The 20,868-nt window shown below is 43.9% G+C and overlaps 1 protein-coding gene across 1 annotated transcript; it reads left to right on the top strand.

The window, feature by feature from the left end:
* Window positions 1–13,300: 13,300 nt before the first annotated feature.
* LOC106582624 (D(2) dopamine receptor A-like) lies at window positions 13,301–20,619 on the top strand. Its single transcript, XM_014165852.2, has 7 exons — window positions 13,301–13,797; window positions 14,137–14,246; window positions 15,076–15,212; window positions 18,437–18,651; window positions 18,829–18,912; window positions 19,090–19,447; window positions 19,624–20,619. Exons 1-7 carry the CDS (start codon window positions 13,408–13,410, stop codon window positions 19,818–19,820), a joined length of 1,491 nt encoding a protein of 496 aa, XP_014021327.1. The 5' UTR covers window positions 13,301–13,407; the 3' UTR covers window positions 19,821–20,619.
* The last annotated feature ends 249 nt before the right edge of the window (window positions 20,620–20,868 follow it).

The following is a 20,868-nucleotide window of genomic DNA, read 5'->3' as shown; positions in this document are numbered from 1 at the left end:
TAATGGATTTTTTAATGAATTGTACACCCTCTAATTTGAATGGACCCCATCCTTCTTTCCTCTATTCATACTCTGTTTCCATCCCTCCATTCTCTATCATCTCGCCCCCCTCTAATTCACTTCTACCCATGTTTCCCTCCCCTGAGCGTCTGGGTCCTCTGCTCTCCAGTCAAGGGGATTAGGGTAACGGAAGAAGAGCAAGAGAGGGAGGAGAAGAGAGAAATGAAGATAAAATGTTTGAATTCTCTGCCATGATTATTTTGAAGGGAAATCATTTTCAGACTTCAATTTTTTTGTTTTTATGTCAGGGGTGTGAGATGATATGCATACAGTTTTAGACATTCATTATCTGACCTGACACAACATACTCAACATTGTTAATGTTGAAATGCCTTTTTTTACAAGCCTTTTAGGAGTTTATACTTAATTCCATTTAGAACCAGATTGATTCATTGACGTTTCAAAAGCTTTTATTCATTGTATGGTCTCATATTCCTTTGACATATTTGGCATGTCCTTCAAATAGAGAGACCGGTAGATCTGAGAGTTTATCATGTGCAAAGTAAGGCCTGTTTCACTTCATAGTGTTGTCTATGCTGTTTTTCTTTAGTCTAATAGGCTATTTCTTAGTCAAATATTGACATTTTATAGCTATATGGCTACATTCTGATGTACTTTGAGTATCATACCATAGTCAAGTATTCCTGTTAGTGAGTTGTGTACAGCTCTACTGTACTTCCTCAAGTTGTCAATGTGTAGGCTGTACCATTGTCTGGACCACCTGAGGTACCTTTATTCACAGTCTCTAAGCTTGCTTTCTCATTGGCTATGTCCCAATTCTCTACCCTTTCCCAGAAGTGTGCACTTGCACACTCCCTGTCACAGATTATAACGCATAGGAGTGGTGTAAGCATTGGCTGGAAGGAGTTTACCCCATTGTAAAGTCCATGCGAGAAAGTGTGTGCACACTTTGGAAGAACGGTAAAGAATTGGGGCTCAGCTATACTGTGTAGATTATATTCAAATCAAATTTATTTATATAGCCCTTCTTACATCAGCTGATATCTCAAAGTGCTGTACAGAAACCCAGCCTAAAACCCCAAACAGCAAGCAATGCAGGTGTAGAAGCACGGTGGCTAGGAAAAACTCCCTAGAAAGGCCAAAACCTAGGAAGAAACCTAGAGAGGAACCAGGCTATGAGGGGTGGCCAGTCCTCTTCTGGCTGTGCCGGGTGGAGATTTTAACAGCACATGGCCTAGATGTTCAAATGTTCGTAAATGACCAGCATTGTCAAATAATAATAATCATAGTAGTTGTCGAGGGTGCAACAAGTCAGTAACAGAAGAGTAAGTGTCAGTTGGCTTTTTCATAGCCGATCTTTGAGAGTATCTCTACCGCTCCTGCTGTCTCTAGAGAGTTGAAAACAGCAGGTCTGGGACAGGTAGCACGTCCAGTGAATAGGTCAGGGTTCCAGCAGGTCTGGGACAACAGGTCTGGGACAGGTAGCACGTCCGGTGAACAGGTCAGGGTTCCATAGCTGCAGGCAGAACAGTTGGAACTGGAGCAGCAGCACGGCCAGGTGAACTGGGGACAGCAAGGAGTCATCAAGCCAGGTAGTCCTGAGGCATGGTCCTAGGGCTCAGGTCCTCCGAGAGAGAGAAAGAAAGAAAGAGAAAGAGAGAATTAGAGAGAGCATATTTAAATTCACACAGGACACCGGAAAAGACAAGAGAAATACTCCAGATGTGACAGACTGACCCTAGCCCCCCGACACATAAACTACTGCAGCATAAATACTGGAGGCTGAGACAGGATGCTATGCTCCCAGTGAGGGGCATTGGTGAGAGCTTTGTGCATGGAATAAACCAACAGTCATGATCATTTTAAGTGAGTCATTTACTGAGATACTGTAATTGGATGAAGGGGTTTTGATTTGTACCTAATTTGTTCAAAGTTCAAGTAGCAGAGAAACATGATAGACACAGAGAGGCTTAAAGGTCTGCTTCATTGGAGATGGTTTAATTACCTTTCCCGATAGTGTGCTGTCTTAACTTCTAAGGCAGGGGTAGGCAACTAGATTCAGCCGCAGATCGATTTTGTCAGAGCTGATGGACGGGCCTGCAACATAATAATTTGTACACTGCAAATTCACCAAGTTAGCCTAAAATATATATTTTAAAATAAAGACACAATCACATACTGTATGTCTATCTTTTTATTTGTGGGAATACTTGCGAACAGATTTCCATTATTTTTTTGTGGAATTCCTGCAGATTTTACAGTTCTTTTTTACAAAAAACTGAGTGGTCAAAATAAATTACTCGTAGTCCGAAGGGGTGTCTGTTTGTACGATGAAAAACAAACTGAGTGAATAGCTGGCTTCATTCAGTACTTGGGCACTAACCAACTTCACTGAACTATCTGTTATAATTATGAGATATAATTCTCACTGTATTTTCAAGTGTGCTAGATGACACTGCCTATCTCATACTGCCTGCCCTCACCCATTGCTATCCCCGTTTATGCTTTAATGAAGCATATACATTTTCTCTTCGAATTGTCTTCCCCGTCTCATTTCTCTCTGATCTCCTCTACTGCTTCTACTCATTGCGAGCGCTGCCAAACGTATATGGATGATTTTAATTTGTCGCACAATTAGAGAGCTTTAGAGAGCTTTTTACCCATGCAGTTCATTTGTTTTCATCTGTCTGTTTTTTTCTGAATAGGTTTCAAGACAAGTGAGCGTCTCATCTCCTAAAGAGAGTGTGCACACACACACACACACACACACACACACTGCTCACTGGATCTGATCCTAGGAACCACTAACGAGAGAGGAGGGGGGGAAAGAGAGAGGGAGAGTACCGCTAAATCACTTGGAGGAAAGGACAGAGCATGAAAACCAGAGAGAGGTGGAGAGAAGGGATTTACTGCTGGAACACTCATTGAGGAGTAGAGGGAGTGAGTGTGTTGCATGTTATAGAGGATGAGGTGTGAGCTCTGACAGGAGAGGGTTAGCAGGCTCAGAGCAGACTGCGTGGTGACTGACTGATTCACTCTGCTGTCATTTTCTATTTTCTGCTTATTCAGAGTGACAGTAGTGAGTGCATACATTTTCATACTGTCTGCTGTCTTGCAGTTCTCTGGAGGGAATGGGACTGACTATCACTACAGCCGAGTGAGGGTAAGTTGCAGTTTAACCTACTTTTTACTCATCATTTTGTTGCTATTTGGGTTACCTGTCTCTGTGTTTTTATGTTATCTGGTGTATGTCTCTGTCTGTGTGTACTTGTGCCCACATGAGTAGTTGGTCCTAAAAGAACCACTCAATGAATAAAACCATGCTGAGGATGTTGTACTTCCACATGTCCAGTAGTAGTGGGATCTCTCAATGTGACTTCAGTCCATGGTATTACGTTCTTTTTGACGTTTCCCTTCACATATCTGGAAGTCCTCAACTTTCCATTTTGTTTGTCTCGTTTGTCTCTCAGTATCCTTCTCTCCCACCGTTTATCTCGATATAGAGTATGCCATTTCCATGAGCGCTCTTGATCCCCTGTCCCCTCTCTCCAGTGATCTTTAGCTATAAGTGACCATACTACCACACGCCCCTGAGTGTGGCCGATCAAATGGGTCGTCGTCACCACCAAAGCACTCTCGCATCACGTTTGAGGGCTAGGGCTCTACTGGACAAGCTGTTCCTTCATTCATACACATAGGGTGGATTTACACCGAGAGCTTGAGAATTAGCTGCAGGAGCTATCACTTTAGAATGTCAGGTAGCAGGTCCGCATCCCAGCATGAGCTTAGAAAAACCCTTTGAGAGTGGTCGACTCCCCTAGAAAATGAATGGGACTAAATATACCTACATTGTTAAGACTAGTAATGAGTCCAGGGGCTGTATGTATTAAAAGTCAGAGTGCTTATTTAGGATCAGTTGAGCCTTTTAGAACACAGTAAGATCTCATGGATAGGGCAGACCTGGTCCTAGATTAGCACTCCTACTCTGAGATGCTTGATGCACCAGAATTTCTGCTTCTAAACGTGGACAAGACAAGTAAAGTACTTTATTAGTCCTTCAATAAAGTGAGGGATTTAAAATATACCAGTCAGTCAGTATTCATTCATTCATTCATTCATTTCCCACCAACTCTCAGCAGTGGGATGCTAATGCAGCAGCAAGCCCAACCATGGCACGGAGTCCATCGTCCATCATCTCTCAACGCTGACGATTTATTCGTGTTGCTCAATTTCCTCCCTTTCCCTCCCATGATTGCCGCTGCCCAGTGAAATATTTATTACAGACTGGCTCTCGCTAGAACAAGGTTGGACACATGTTTTTTTAAATATATTTTTGTTGTTGTTGTGACTAACCATACCAAAGCTGTGCTAGACCTGTCTAGAGTCCATGTGACAGACAAGGAGGGAGAGAAGACAGGGAGAGAGAGTGCATGGAAGGACAGAGAGATGATCCAGTACATGGGTTGTTGTCATTTAGAGACCCGATATTTAACAGTCACAAGTTAGGGACATATACTAGGAGAGTTTTGGAGTCTTCATCTGCATAATTTACTTTAATTAAGTATGGCTTAAAGAAGTGCTGACACATACAGTATAGAACAACAATGTTATCTCAATTTCTCTCTTTGACATATCTCATCTCTATCTAAAATGTTATTTTTTAATCCATGAAACAAGTCTTAGAACACGCTTTGTACCCACTTTCCATGATTTCCCATAAGTACTGCCATGTAGAGCTTTTTCACAACAAGCCCATTTGCCGAACTATACTAACAGTTTACATTTGTTGTTTAAACATATTGATTTCCTCTCAGTCAAAGGACTAAAGGAAGTAGGAGAAAAATATATAGTAAATAAGAGATACAAGTATACTCCCTTACAAAAAAGATTGCAGTTTTGAAACTGCAGTCGATTGTGCTATTTTGGACACAGTAATTGCAGAATAACATTGCAAAATTACTCCAGTAAAAAAAAAAACTGTTCTTTTGGATGCCGTATTTGCAGCATACTGCACTCTAACTGCAGTTATGCAGCAGTGTACTGAAGTTATACTGCACTCTGACTGCAATCTTTTTTTGTAAGGGTTGAAAGCAGATGCTTCCACAGAGGTGTGGTTTCTGAGTTGGAGATGATCGTGGACTACAGGAAAAGGAGGGCCGAACACATTCACATCAACAGGGCTGTAGTGGAGTGGGTCGAGAGTTTAAAGTATCTTGGTGCCCACATCACCAACAAACTATCATGGTCCAAACACACCAAGAAACTCGTGAAGAGGGCACGACAATGCCTTTTCCCCCCCAGGAGACTGAAAAGATTTGGCATGGGTGCCCAGATCCTCAACGTTCTACAGCTGCACCATCGAGAGAATCCTGACTGGTTGCATCACCGCCTGGTATGGCAACTGCTCGGCATCTGACCGTAATACTCTACAGAGGGTAGTGCGTACGGCCCAGTACATCACTGGGGCCAAGCTTCTTGCCATCCAGGACTTCTATACCAGGCGGTGTCAGAGGAAAGCACAAAAGATTGTCAGACTCCAGTCACCAAAATCATAGACTGTTCTCTCTGCAACCACACGGCAAGCAGTACCGGAGCACCAAGTCTAGGTCCAAAAAGTCTAGGTCCCCCCGCTCCCTTTGTTTTTACACTGCTGCTACTTGCTGTTTATTAAATATCCATAGTCACTTTATCCCTACGTGTACAAATTACTTCGACCCCCCCCCCCACACACATTGACTCGGTACTGGTACCCCCTGTATGTAGCCTCATTATTGTTATTTTATTGTAACTTTTTAAAATCTTTAGTTTATTTAGTAAATCTTTTCTTAAGTCTATTTTCTTAAAACTGCGTTGTTGTTTATGGGCTTGTAAGTACAGTTAGGGAAAAAAGTATTTGATCCTCTGCTGATTTTGTACTTTGCCCACTGACAAAGAAAGGATCAGTCTATAATTTTAATGGTAGGTTTACTTGAACAGTGAGAGACAGAATAACAACAAAAAAAATCAGAAAAACGCATGTGAAAAATGTTATAAATTGATTTGCATTTTAATGAGGAAAATAAGTATTTGCCCCCCTCTCAATCAGAAAGATTTCTGGCTCCCAGGTGTCTTTTATACAGGTAATGAGCTGAGATTAGGAATACACTCTTAAAGTGAGTGCTCCTAATCTCAGTTTGTTACCTGTATAAAAGACACCTGTCTACAGAAGCAATCAATCAGATTCCAAACTCCCCACCATGGTCAAGACCAAAGAGCTCTCCAAGGATGCTAGGGACAAGATTGTAGACGTACACAAGGCTGGAATGGGCTACAAGACCATTGCCAAGCAGCTTGGTGAGAAGGTGCGATTATTCGCAAATGGAAGAAACACAAAAGAACTGTCAATCTCCCTCGGCCTGGGGATCCATGCAAGATCTCACCTCGTGGAGTTGCAATGATCATGAGAACGGTGAGGAATAAGCCCAGAACTACACGGGAGGATCTTGTCAATGATCTCAAGGCAGCTGGGACCATAGTCACCAAGAAAACAATTGGTAACACACTACGCCGTGAAGGACTGAAATCCTGCAGCGCCCGCAAGGTCCCCCTGCTCAAGAAAGCACATATACATGCCCGCCTGAAGTTTGCCAATGAACATCTGAATGATTCAGAGGACAACTGGTGAAAGTGTTGTGGTCAGATGAGACCAAAATTGAGCTCTTTGGTATCAACTCAACTCGCCGTGTTTGGAGGAGGAGGAATGCTGCCTATGACCCCAAGAACACCATCCCCACCGTCAAACATGGAGGTGGAAACATTATGCTTTGGGGGTGTTTTTCTGCTAAGGGGACAGGACAACTTCACCGCATCAAAGGGACGATGGACGGGGCCATGTACCGTCAAATCTTGGGTGAGAACCTCCTTCCCTCAGCCAGGGCATTGAAAATGGGTCGTGGATGGGTATTCCAGCATGACAATGACCCAAAACACACGGCCAAGGCAACAAAGGAGTGGCTCAAGAAGAAGCACATTAAGATCCTGGAGTGGCCTAGCCAGTCTCCAGACCTTAATCCCATATAAAATCTGTGGAGGGAGCTAAACGTTCGAGTTGCCAAACATCAGCCTCGAAACCTTAATGACTTGGAGAAGATCTGCAAAGAGGAGTGGGACAAAATCCCTCCTGAGATGTGTGCAAACCTGGTGGCCAACTACAAGAAACGTCTGACCTCTGTGATTGCCAACATGGGTTTTGCCACCAAGTACTAAGTCATGTTTTGCAGAGGGGTCAAATACTTATTTCCCTCATTAAAATGCAAATCAATTTATAACATTTTTCACATGCGTAATTCTGTCTCTCACTGTTCAAATAAACCTACCATTAAAATTATAGACTGATCATTTCTTTGTCAGTGGGCAAATGTACAAAATCAGCAGGGGATCAAATGCTTTTTTCCGTCACTGTATGCATTTCACGGTAAGGTCTACACCTGTTGTATTCTGTGAATGTGACAAGTAACATTTTGATTTGAATTAGTTAAGCAATTAACATCCCACCATGCTTAGGGTCATGTATAAAAATGCTGGGCAGGACATTATTTTGGCTACAATGGCTATGCCCCCATAGGATTACAATGCCCCCATCCACAGGGCACAAGTGGTCACTGAATGGTTTGATGAAAACGATGTAAACCATATGCCATGGCTGTCTCAATCACCAGATCTCAACCCAATTGAACACTTATGGGAGATTCTGGAGCGGCGCCTGAGACATGACCATCAGCAAAATACCAAATTATGGAATTTCTCATGGAAGAATGCTGTCTCATCCTTCCAATAGAGTTCCAGATACTTGTGGAATCTATGCCAAGGCGCACTGAAGCTGTTCTGGCTCGTGGTGGTGCAACACTCTATTAAGACACTTTATGTAGGTGTTTCCTTTATTTATTGCACTTACTGTATCTGTAGTATTTCTGATTGTCTTAACTTTTTAACCACAACTAATGAGCTGTGCCTTTTCAGTCATTTTTTCTTCACCTCAAACAGAAAGTAACAAAGTCTGTTTTTACATCCATTGCGAATGAAATTCCTCACTGTATTTGAAAAATCTTTCCAGCACTCTCCCCTTCAATAACCACCTAGCCTCAGGGTGAAAGTGGAAAAAGTCATGCTCTGAAACGATATATCCTGCGGAAACATCATAAAATACCTGAACGCTTCTTCTCCCTTTCACAAATAAAGCTGTATGTCTGGAGATCACTGGCGCGGGAATCTCTGAGGTGCCCAGAATAGTTCATACAATTTTTCATGTTTGCTAGCAAGAGCTGAAGACAGATGGGCTAGAATAAAGGCAGACAGGCATAGTAGAGAGAGGTACATGCAATTGAAAGAACCCGAACCAACTGCCATGCGGTGTAGCCAATGTGATTTATAATGGATATTTATTTTCATCAGCATATTTTCTGTTTGACGAAAATGCGCATATGAAAATCATAGGTCCTAACTGGCATGCAGATTGGTAGAAATGGTCATGGAAATTATTACTCCACGTGAAAAAAAGTTGCTGACCACTTTTAGGCTTTAATTCATTCATTTTTTTCTAAATAGGCCTATTATACCAGGAGCGGATTGGCCATCTGGCAATTCTGGCAAATGCCAGATGGGCTGGACAATTTTTTATTTTTGGGGGGTTGGCTGGTAGAAATATTGTTTTAATATACAAATAAAACAATAAGAAAGGTGACATGAACAGTGCCCCATTGGCCTTTATTTAATGATTTTTGCTAAAAGAAAATTGTTAACGTAATATACACTGCTAAAAAAAATAAAGGGAACACTTAAACAACACAATGTAACTCCAAGTCAATCACACTTCTGTGAAATCAAACTGTCCACTTAGGAAGCAATACTGATTGACAATACATTTCTCATGCTGTTGTGCAAATGGAATAGACAACAGGTGGAAATTATAGGCAATTAGCAAGACACCCCCAATAAAGGAGTGGTTCTGCAGGTGGTGACCACAGACCACTTCTCAGTTCCTATGCTTCCTGGCTGATGTTTTGGTCACTTTTGAATGCTGGCAGTGCTTTCACTCTAGTGGTAGCATGAGACGGAGTCTACAACCCACACAAGTGGCTCAGGTAGTGCAGCTCATCCAGAATGGCACATCAATGCGAGCTGTGGCAAGAAGGTTTGCTGTGTCTGTCAGCGTAGTGTCCAGAGCATGGAGGCGCTACCAGGAGACAGGCCAGTACATCAGGAGACGTGGAGGAGGCCGTAGGAGGGCAACAACCCAGCAGCAGGACCGCTACCTCCGCCTTTGTGCAAGGAGGAGCACTGCCAGAGCCCTGCAAAATGACCTCCAGCAGGCCACAAATGTGCATGTGTCTGCTCAAACGGTCAGAAACAGACTCCATGAGGGTGGTATGAGGGCCCGACGTCCACAGGTGGGGGTTCTGCATACAGCCCAACACCGTGCAGGACGTTTGGCATTTGCCAGAGAACACCAAGATTGGCAAATTCGCCACTGGCGCCCTGTGCTCTTCACAGATGAAAGCAGGTTCACACTGAGCACATGTGACAGTCTGGAGACGCCGTGGAGAACGTTCTGCTGCCTGCAACATCCTCCAGCATGACCGGTTTGGCGGTGGGTCAGTCATGGTGTGGGGTGGCATTTCTTTGGGGGGCCGCACAGCCCTCCATGTGCTCGCCAGAGGTAGCCTGACTACCATTTGGTACCGAGATGAGATCCTCAGACCCCTTGTGAGACCATATGCTGGTGCGGTTGGCCCTGGGTTCCTCCTAATGCAAGACAATGCTAGACCTCATGTGGCTGGAGTGTGTCAGCAGTTCCTGCAAGAGGAAGGCATTGATGCTATGGACTGGCCCGCCCGTTCCCCAGACCTGAATCCAATTGAGCACATCTGGGACATCATGTCTCGCTCCATCCACCAACGCCACGTTGCACCACAGACTGTCCAGGAGTTGGCGGATGCTTTAGTCCAGGTCTGGGAGGAGCTCCCTCAGGAGACCATCCGCCACCTCATCAGGAGCATGCCCAGGCATTGTAGGGAGGTCATACAGGCACGTGGAGGCCACACACACTACTGAGCCTCATTTTGACTTGTTTTAAGGACATTACATCAAAGTTGGATCAGCCTGTAGTGTGGTTTTCCACTTTAATTTTGAGTGTGACTCCAAATCCAGACCTCCATGGGTTGATAAATTGGATTTCCATTGATTATTTTTGTGTGATTTTGTTGTCAGCACATTCAACTATGTAAAGAAAAAAGTATTTAACAAGATTATTTCATTCATTCAGATCTAGGATGTGTTATTTTAGTGTTCCCTTTATTTTTTTGAGCAGTGTATAATCAGCCTTTGGCTGATCATTGGGCAACGGCTGGCCCCCCTACCAAGATGGGCTGGCCCGGTATTTTCTGATAGGCTGAGCTGAGGTCATGCAAACACACGTTCAAAGTCAAACACGGCATCAGCAGAGGCCTGCTCCGATTCTGTCATCAGTTAGCCAACATCATGCATAGTCAAAAACAGAAAGGGTACCTGTAGCCTACCTTTTTGAACCAACTTGTTTGGTCATGGCCATTACTGGGGGAAAAAAGAGACGCTTCATAATGCATTTATGATGGGTCTAAAACACTGTCAGTCATGATACTAGGTCATTTATACTTTAACTGGGATGAATATCATACATACAGTTGAAGTTGGAAGTTTACATACACATTAGCCAATTACATTTAAACTCAGTTTTTCACAATTCCTGACATTTAATCCTAGTAAAAATTCCCTGTCTTGGATCAGTTAGGATCACCACTTTATTGTAAGAATGTGAAATGTCTAAATAATAGTAGAGGGGATGATTTATTTCAGCTTTTATTTCTTTCATCACATTCCCAGTGGGTCAGAAGTTTGCATACACTCAATTAGTATTTGGTAGCATTGCCTTTAAATTGTTTAACTTGGGTCAAATGTTTCGTGTAGCCTTCCACAAGCTTCCCACAATAAGTTGGGTGAATTTTGGCCCATTCCTCCTGACAGAGCTGGTGTAACTGAGTCAGGTTTGTAGGCCTTTTTGCTCACACACACTTTTTCTGTTCTGCCCACACATTTTCTATAGGATTGAGGTCAGGGCTTTGTGATGGCCACTCCAATACCTTGACTTTGTTGTCCTTAAGCCATTTTGCTACAACTTTGGAAGTATGCTTGGGGTCATTGTCCATTTGGAAGACCCATTTGCGACCAATATTTAACTTCCTGACTGATGTCTTGAGATGTTGCTTCAATATATCCACATAATTTTCCTCCTCATGATGCCGTCTATTTTGTGAAGTGCACCAGTCCCTCCTGCAGCAAAGCACCCCCACAACATGATGCTGCCACCCCTGTGCTTTACGGTTGGGATGGTGTTCTTCGGCTTGCAAGCCTCCCCCTTTTTCTTCCAGAAATAACGATGGTCATTTTGGCCAAACAGTTCTATTGTTGTTTCATCAGACCAGAGGACATTTCTCCAAAAAGTATGATCTTTGTCCCATGTGCAGCTGCAAACCGTAGTCTGGCTTTTTTATGGCAGTTTTGGAGCAGTGGCTTCTTCCTTGCTGAGCGGCCTTTCAGGTTATGTCGATATAGGACTCGTTTTACTGTGGAGGTCCTTTGCTGTTGTTCTGGGATTGATTTGCACTTTTCACACCAAAGTACGTTCGTCTCTAGGAGACAGAACGCGTCTCTTTCCTGAGCGGTATGGCGGCTGTGTGGTCCCATGGTGTTTATACTTGCATACTATTGTTTGTGCAGATGAACGTGGTACCTTCAGGCGTTTGGAAGTTGCTCCCAATGATGAGCTAGACTTGTGGAGGTCTACAAATTTTTTTCTGAGGTCTTGGCTGATTTCTTTGGATTTTCCCATGATGTTAAGCAGAGAGATACTGAGTTATGATACAGTGAATTATAAGTGAAATAAGCTGTCTGTAAGCAGTTGTTGGAAAAATGACTTGTGTCATGCACAAAGTAGATGTCCTAACCGACTTGCCAAAACTATAGTTTGTTAACAAGAAATTTGTGGAGTGGTTGAAAAACAAGTTTTACTGATTCCAACCTAAGTGTATGTAAACTTCCGACTGCATCGGATGACCTGGCCTCCACAATCACCCGACCTCAACCCATTTGAGATGGTTTGAGATGAGTTGGACCGTAAAGTGAAGGAAAAGCAGCCAACAAGTGCTCAGGGTATGTGGAAACTCCTTCAAGACTGTTGGAAAAGCATTCCTCATGAAGCTGGTTGAGAGAATGCCAAGAGTGTGCAAAGCTGTCATCAAGGCAAAGGGTGGCTACTTTGAAGAATCTCAAATATGAAATATATTTTGATATGTGTAACACTTTGGTTACTACATGATTCCATATGTGTTATTTCATAGTTTTGTCTTCACTATTATTCTACAAAGTAGAAAATCGTAAAAAATAAAGAAAAACCCTGGAATGAGTAGGTATCCAAACCTTTGACTGGTACTGTATGTAAATTTGATATTTCAGTTTTTTTGTATTTATACATTTCCTAAAATAAAAAAAAAAGAGGTTGAGGTCTTTACTTTCCGAATGCACTGTACATAGCCTATACTACGCTGTATCAATGTAAGTTATCACCCGACGTAGGTTAGTAAGATGGTATGCTTCTGATGTAGGTTATGTTCTTCTCATGTAATAATATGTTCTTATTCTCCTGTCTCCCACAGAAGACGAGTCTGTGGGATCCATTTTAGAATAAGGCTGTAACGTAACAAAATGTTGAAAAAGTCAAGGGGTCTGAATACTTTCCGAATGCACAGTGTGTAGGCTGGTGTAGGTATGTAGGGTAATGTATAGGCTCAGGGAGGGAGCTTTAGATCTCTCCCTTTAATTATGTATCTCAAAGCCAATCTGTCTGAAACATTGGAGGGTAGAGGTGCTGTGTTCGAGAAATAGGGTAAAGCTGGAATGAAACTGCCAATCGAATGAAGAATTCCACTGTAATCCACTTAAAGTTGAAAGATATGGGCATGTAGTAGATGCTTTTATCCAAAGCGACTGATGCGGAGTAACAACAAAGACATTTGAGATGTGTATGGGAATCAAAACCACAACTGATATTGAAAGCGCCATGCTCCATTCTATAGAGCCATCAGCACTGCCCCAACTAATCACATCCCTATCTTCCCTCGAGGCAGAACAGGATGTACAACTCCAATCTGCATTGAACTGAGATAGTGGAATTGTACATATATCTACTGTATGTGTTGTATATACAAGGTACAGAGCTGTAGAGCTTTGTGCATCTAATTATGTGTTATAACTCTTGATGTTATTAGTCTCTGTTACTTTTTCAGACTGTTCCAAACTCTCTCTGGCCACAGGAGCATGATGACTACTTTCCCCAACGAGACAGATGAGACAGGCTTCTCCTCCCTCTCTCCGTCATCCCCCCCCTCCCTCTCCTCTCCCACACCGTCCCTCTCCATCTCCCTCACCTCCAACCCTTTCTCTTCCTTCGCCGTCTCCCTCTCCACCACCTCCTTCTCTCCGTCCAACTGCTCCAGCTCTCCGTTGCCCTCCTCCCCTCCCTATAACTTCTACGCTGTGCTGCTGGTGCTGCTCATCTTCTGTGTGGTGTTCGGCAACGTGCTAGTGTGTGTGGCAGTGTCGCGCGAGCGCGCCCTCCAGACTACCACCAACTACCTCATTGTCTCCCTGGCCGTGTCCGACCTGCTGCTGGCCACCCTGGTCATGCCCTGGGGCGTCTACCTGGAGGTGGGTGGGGTGTGTGTGGGTTTGTGCGTGCGTGTTTCTATCCATCTGGCAGCCAGTGTTTTTCTGTCTCTCTTTCATTTGTCTGTCTCGTTCCCTGTCTTTACCTCCTAGTCTCTCTACACTAGTTCATTCATAGGTGTTTCAAAAGCCCTCTCAGATAATGTCAAGGTAGCAGTCAATAATGTGCCAGCGTGTCTGCGTCTCAAATGGTACCCTATTCCCTATGTAGGGCACTCATTTTGATTGGGGCCATGAATTACGAAGCCCTGCTGTCGCGGAGGCACATGTAATAATCACTCACGTGTGTTATTGTTCACACTGTATGTGTCCCTTTCCTAGGTGGTAGGGGAGTGGCGCTTCAGTCTCATCCACTGTGACATCCTCCTGACCCTGGACGTCATGATGTGTACTGCCAGCATCCTCAACCTCTGTGCCATCAGCATCGACAGGTACTCTTTCTCTATATCTATCCCCAGTCTCTATCTATCTAACTACAGTATTTATCTAGAGTATCTATCTTACTACAGTATATCTCTCTCTCCAGTATCTATCGCTCTATCTACAATGTCTGTCTGTCTGTCTGTCTCGCTCGCTCTCCTCCCATCACTCTCTTCTCACACTGTCTTCAAAATCTGGATTGATTTCATTATGCCCTTGCAGCAAAAAACGTATTTTAAGGTGATGGTAATGTCTCCTAATGGGAAATGTCTTTTTTTATGGTTTGCTATTGTTGTTTTCCCATAAAGAAAACAATTTCCCATCAGAAAAACATTTCCTGTCTTTTTGGGTACCCTCCTCACTTCGCAAGTATCATTATCTTCTTCTTAACATGAGCTTTTTTTGTCAAACCAAATCCTTCCCCTTTTAAAACCAGTGAAAGAAATGGACAATTTCAGCAGCCTCAATAGTTGTAGCCTAGTTTGTCCCTTTGTAGATTGATTCGCTCTGAATGGGAAGCCATGTCTCAGGGCTTAGTGTGGGTACTGTTCCTCTTTCGTATCTGTCCCTGACCACCAGCCCTTTGGAGGGATGACAGTCTCCTCTCCTCACACCAGGCTTTCTATGGAGGGCTCTTAGAGTGGTTTGTCACGCTGCTGCACCGTGAAACTGACTTGGACAGCTTTTGTTTGTGTTTGACCGGTGAATGAGACTAACTGACAATGCAACTGAACTGTGTGTGGGCGGTGGTGGGCAAAGTGTTTGTGTGCGGGATTCTTTATGCGCACGTGCGTGTGTGTAGGCGTTAGCTCTAAATACTGCATGTGTGTGTGTGTGCAGATACATGGCGGTGGCGATGCCCATGCTGTATAACACCAGATACAGCTCCAGGAGGAGGGTGGCTCTGATGATTGCTGTTGTGTGGTTCCTCTCCTTCGCCATCTCCAGCCCTCTGCTGTTTGGACTCAACAACACAGGTCTGTCTGTCTCTGTATATGTATCTGTCTCTCAGTTCCTCCCCCCCCCCGGAGAAAACACAATAACTCCAAAACAGTGGAAAGATTGGTCCTTTATGTCCGAATGTCATCAGTTTAAAAGGAAATGAAAAGCTGAGAAAAAGACGAAACACATTTCTGATAAGACCGTTCTTCTTGGGTGCATAGTGTATGCTTGCATAAGTGTCTAAGATAACACATTACACACGCTTTCACATTTTCTCAAGAGATGCTGAAAGAAAGAAATATTTCTCCACTCCTGTTCCCGAGACAACATTCTTAATTTGGTGTTTAATTTCACTGCTTGAAATGCATATTTCTGCAGGAGTTAATATTGTATTACGCTACAGATGAGCGGTTATAGGCCTACAGTCAGGGTTTATATTTCAGTTACTATTCCATTTAACCCATATATTTAAATGAGGTAAATTCTGATTATTCATGGTTCCTCATGAGCGGGATATCAAAGGTGCATGTCAACAGCTCATCCCGGATAAGACCTGAAGCGAGATATGAGCTACTATCCGTTATTCTGTGTGCATGTAAACATGGTCAATGACTAGGCCGAGGCTACAAAGAAAACAATTTTCCCCCTGTCCCGCCCTTCTGGAAACTTCATTCTAAAATCTAAGGATCCGAATCACGTTCTGCGCATGTGTTATTTTACACACATTCACATTTCTCTCTTTGCTCACCCTCAACCAATTTCATCGGTATGATGCTGTAGCCCGTTTCTGCCTCATATTTCTGAAATAGCTGCAATTTGACCGAATGTTCCAAAAATATATATATAGAGGCAGGAACCTTCTCTGTCTGTTGTAACGGATATTGCCGTAGAAGCAAGACGCGGTCTACACATTGCACTGGGGCAAAACAATTAACGTTTTGTATGATGGTGTAATCTTTATAGTTATGCTGCCATATAGCCAGCAATCTGCCTCCTGTTTAGCCAACGTTTCCAATGATGTTGAAAAAAGGACATTAAATCGCTAGACAACCGCCTTGTGTCGTGCTTATGTTTGCCATAGCCTACGGTTACAACAGACAAAGAACTACCTTTGTTTGAACTGTTTTTTGTGTACAAGCGACAGCGGAGTGACTGAGCCTCAGCTGAAAGGAGGTAGGCTAGTGGATCCCGCATGCACAGAAATCTATGTATTTTTAGCAACAGCAAGTCGGGTTCCAGAGAATCCGGAACCGCAGCCACTCCGATGAATCTATTCAATCACAAGTGCTCTAGTCTAATTTACTCATTTAAGTCTAGGGGAGACATAAACATGGCCCGGGAAGCCACGCGTGCAGAAACCCACACTCCTTTTGTTATAAGCTATGTAAAATAACCATTGCGATCTTCCTGTCCATCTGTAGTCAGCCTGGAAGAAGATTAAAGCCCTACAGGATATCTGGGTATCACCAGTTGGTGAGAGACCGAATGAATAATCAGTTAGATAGGCCTACATCTGTTTAATCATGACGCCCAGCTATGCAGTAACTGCAATCACTAACACCACACGCACATGCACACACAGACACACTACTGCTTACGAACAGCTTTCAGCTCTGTGTGCTTTAATCAGTCAACAAGTTTCAATGAAAGAGGGGCTCATTGATTAGCCTGTCAGTCGACATCCACAATACAGAATGTTTATCAGTGATGCGGCTGACATTTTAAGTCGGATAACGTGCACATCATCACGTTTTGCTCGAAATGGTATTTTGATTTTTTTGTTTTAACTATTATTGCACTGTCTCGTCGGAGCGGTAGCTCGTGCAAAAAGAAGCGGGCCGAGGTTTTGAACATAAGCTCCTACCTTGAGGATGGGGCTGAAGAGAGTACTGCTTTCGTATGCAAATACTGCACAGCTTGGTGCAACAACCACTCGCTCGAGCTGGAGTGGCCAACACTAAAAGCCCATTTATTCTTGATCAGAAAATGTGGTCGGAGGCTTCGTATGGAGGCATGCAGAGGCCAAATCCCCATGGCTGTGTGCCTCTCAAATATTGTAACAATGCGGAGGGCTCCGTATCGCTCCGCATTGACATGATTGGTTGAGGGCGGGAGGTCCTGTATAAACACAAACTCACTTCCTTGACAACAGCTCTGTGCTGCTCGGCAAAGCACAAGAAGTATAAATGCCCTGGCTTCTGCAGACGCCATATCACATATCACACTACCTCATCCCCATATTGTTACTTATCCTCTTGCTCTTTTGCACCCCAGTATCTCTACTTGCACATCATCATCTGCACATCTATCACTCCAGTGTTAATGCTCATTTGTAATTATTTCGCTTCTATGGCCTATTTATTGCCTTACCTCCCTACTCTTCTACATTTGCACACAATGTACATAGATTTTTCTATTGTGTTATTGACTGTACGTTTGTTTATGTGTAACTCTGTGTTGTTTTTGTCGCACTGCTTTGCTTTATCTTGGCCAGGTTGCAGTTGTAAATGAGAACTGGCCTACCTGGTTAAATAAAGGTGAAATATAATATATATATATATATATATATATATATATTTTTTTTTTAAACAGTAAATGCTCTACGGCCACTGCAGATATAAGATTGACCATGCAGCGCCTTTAATCTGCCTGTTAACATTCAGTAACCTTCGAGAGCCCCTTGAACACACCTTTGAACACACCGCTGGGAAAACGAGATGATTGGCGTTCAGGGTCACCATGTGTCCTCTAGAAAGGCTATGGTTATACTGTATATGGGGAAGCTTGCGTTTATTGGACCAGACCTACCACCTAAACATCCAATTCAACAGAAAGGCAGTATTTAAGGCACCTTCTTACAGTGTACAGCATATAGTAATTTGCTAGCAGCTGTATACTGTTGAAAGGATTCAACTAGACTGTAGTGTGTTATGCGATAGGCCGTGGCCTGGCCTTATAAGAAGCAGATTTTATATGCCTTTCAGACGTTGCATCCAGCCTGAATATGGAGAGAAACGGCCAATGCCGGATGCCTATGTACCTGTCTTCCCTTGAGCTAAACCAGGCATTTACTTGGTTGTCACACCATTACGGAGTGGACTTTGACATATTTAACAGCTAGGGTTGACATCTTTGGCTATCTGACCAGAACTGTAGAGGAAAACTTCTCTCTTGCTTTAACATTCACCTCCTCCCACCTGTTCCCAATCAACATCTCTGTATTTCTATCCACCTCTTCTCATCCCCTTTACTCCATCAGCCAGTCGGGAGGAGACCAAGTGTGCCTTCGCTGATCCGTCCTTCGTGGTCTACTCATCCGTGGCCTCCTTCTACGTTCCTTTCATCGTGACCCTGCTGGTGTACGCACAGATCTGTGTGGTGCTGCGGAGGCGGGGCCGACGCACCGTGCCCCGCAGACACGGCCTGTACCCACAGGGAGGAGGCAAGACGGGGGAGGGCCACAGGCACAGGAAGGTTCATGATTAGTCAATCAATCTATCAGTCAACTAATCAGCCAGTCATCAATCAATTAACCCCATAAAACAGCCAGCCAATAAATCAGAGGATGAGGAAGTTATGAGGAAGTTAAAAAAGTTAGATTTAAAAAAAACTTTCTATCTCTCATTCTTTTCTCTCCCTTCATCCTCTCAGAATAAGTGTACCCTCCCTGAGGATGTGAAGTTGTGCACTCTGATCACGAGGCCCCCCACCACCGCCCCCCAACACAAGAAAGTGGTAAGTCGCTGGAACACTGTACAGGGGACCACTGTGACCATGAAATTGGATTACGAAATCTCCTACAATATGAGCCTACAGTACATATCTCTGCATCGCTTGCTGTTTCTCTGTCTCTTATTTGTCTTTCCCTCCCTCCCCCCTCCTCTCCCTGCCTCTCTCCCCCTGCCCTATTAGACGTTAGTGAAGGAGGCGGTGGTGCACCCCCTGGAGGAGGAGCCGGTGGGGCGTGGTTTCCTGTCCCAGTTAGACCAGAGCCTCCCCCTGCCTCACCCCCCTCCCCCCTCCGGACGAGCCACCAAGATCTCCCTTTCTATCTCGGTGGTGCCCGCGCCCTTCCCGTCACCGTCGGTGGCACCACGCTCCGCCCTCGTACCCCGCCGTGCCACCTTCGAGGACGGCATGAGTGGCCGCGAGCGATGGAGGGAGCGCAATGCAGACAGGAAGAAGGGAGTGATGGCGAAAGAGAGGGTGAAAGGGACTCTGTCGCAGCAGAAGGAGAGGAAGGCGACCCAGATGCTGGTTATTGTGCTAGGTGAGAGAAACAGGAGGAGACAATGAGGGTGGCTGAATAGAGAATGTTTCAGCCAGTCCCAATTCACTCCTTACCCCTTCCCCTTGGCTCTTCAATGTTTGATGATCTGAAGGGAAGTGGCAGGGAGTGAATTGAGGCCTGCTCACACCCTTTCATTCTCCTCCTTCCTCCATCAGGTGTGTTCATCATCTGCTGGCTGCCCTTCTTCCTGACCCACGTGCTGAAGGCCCACTGTGGCAGCTGCTGTATCTCCCCCTCGCTGTACAGTGCTGTCACCTGGCTGGGCTACCTCAACAGTGCCGTCAACCCCGTCATCTACACCACCTTCAACATCGAGTTCCGCAAGACCTTCATCAAGATCCTAAACTGCTGAGTACAGGGAAGAAGAGGAGGGGGGGGAGAGTGGGAGGAAGGACAAGTGTGAAAAGTGTTTGTGTAGTGGAGGGAGGCAAAAAAGGTCAGAGACTAGAAATAAAACTAAAGAAGGGAAAGAGAGGGGTGAAAACAAAGACAAGAAGGGAATGGAAGGAGAGATGGAGGGGAAGAAGGGGGCAGAGAAAGAGGCGACAGAACATAAAAAAAAGAATCTAAGAGGTCAAACAGACGAGCAAGTGAAGCAAGACAGATATACCAAATCAAAACAGACTTGGGAATTATAAAGAGATTATGTACACTTCTGTAAATCTAAAACATAGCAGGGAGAGAGTGATATTCTGAAGGATCTATGGGAAGAGATGGGGTAGGGCACAAACAGAGGCAGAAGACTGTCCCACTCTTTATGAGGATGACTAAGTAACTGTATTACTCTCTGATACCCCTCTGAAGTATACTGTCAAAGCGACTGCAGACATTGTAATTTAATTAACGGAGTAAAAACAGGACAGAGGTAATCTTTTAAGGAGATACACAATCAATCTGCACAATTGTTCTCCAATAGCAGTCTTGTTGCGTCGTCCCAGTGTAAACAAGCCTGTAAGAGATGTATTATATTAAGAACGTGTTGGTGAAGATATGATGCCATAATAACATGGTGATATGATGCAATATGATGAGCGACTAATCAAGGTTTGTTCATGCAGTATATGTATATATTGTTGTTTAGAGTTAATGTGAGCTCTGCTGTAAATATCTGTATTACTGTTATTGTACAGATAAATGTAATAAATTATGTTCTACTCATATTGTTGCTAGTCTATTTCAAGTGTTCTGTACTGCAGGGTTGGGGTCAATTCGAATTGAAGTCAGTCAATTCTGGAAGTAAAGATATTTTTCATATTTTCATTGACAACTTAATCAGCTGAGGAGAAGCTATTTCAAAAGTCTTCCCGTTTTTGGATTTTAAATTCAAATGACTTCCTGAATTGACTGACTTCAATTCAAATTGATCCCAACCCTGCATTACTGTAGTGGTCAAACAATAG

This window comes from Salmo salar, chromosome ssa02 (assembly GCF_905237065.1).
Source record: "Salmo salar chromosome ssa02, Ssal_v3.1, whole genome shotgun sequence".
Taxonomy (NCBI): Eukaryota; Metazoa; Chordata; class Actinopteri; order Salmoniformes; family Salmonidae; genus Salmo; species Salmo salar.
Note: the sequence above shows the minus strand (reverse complement) of the source record. Positions and strands in the feature narration are given on the sequence as shown.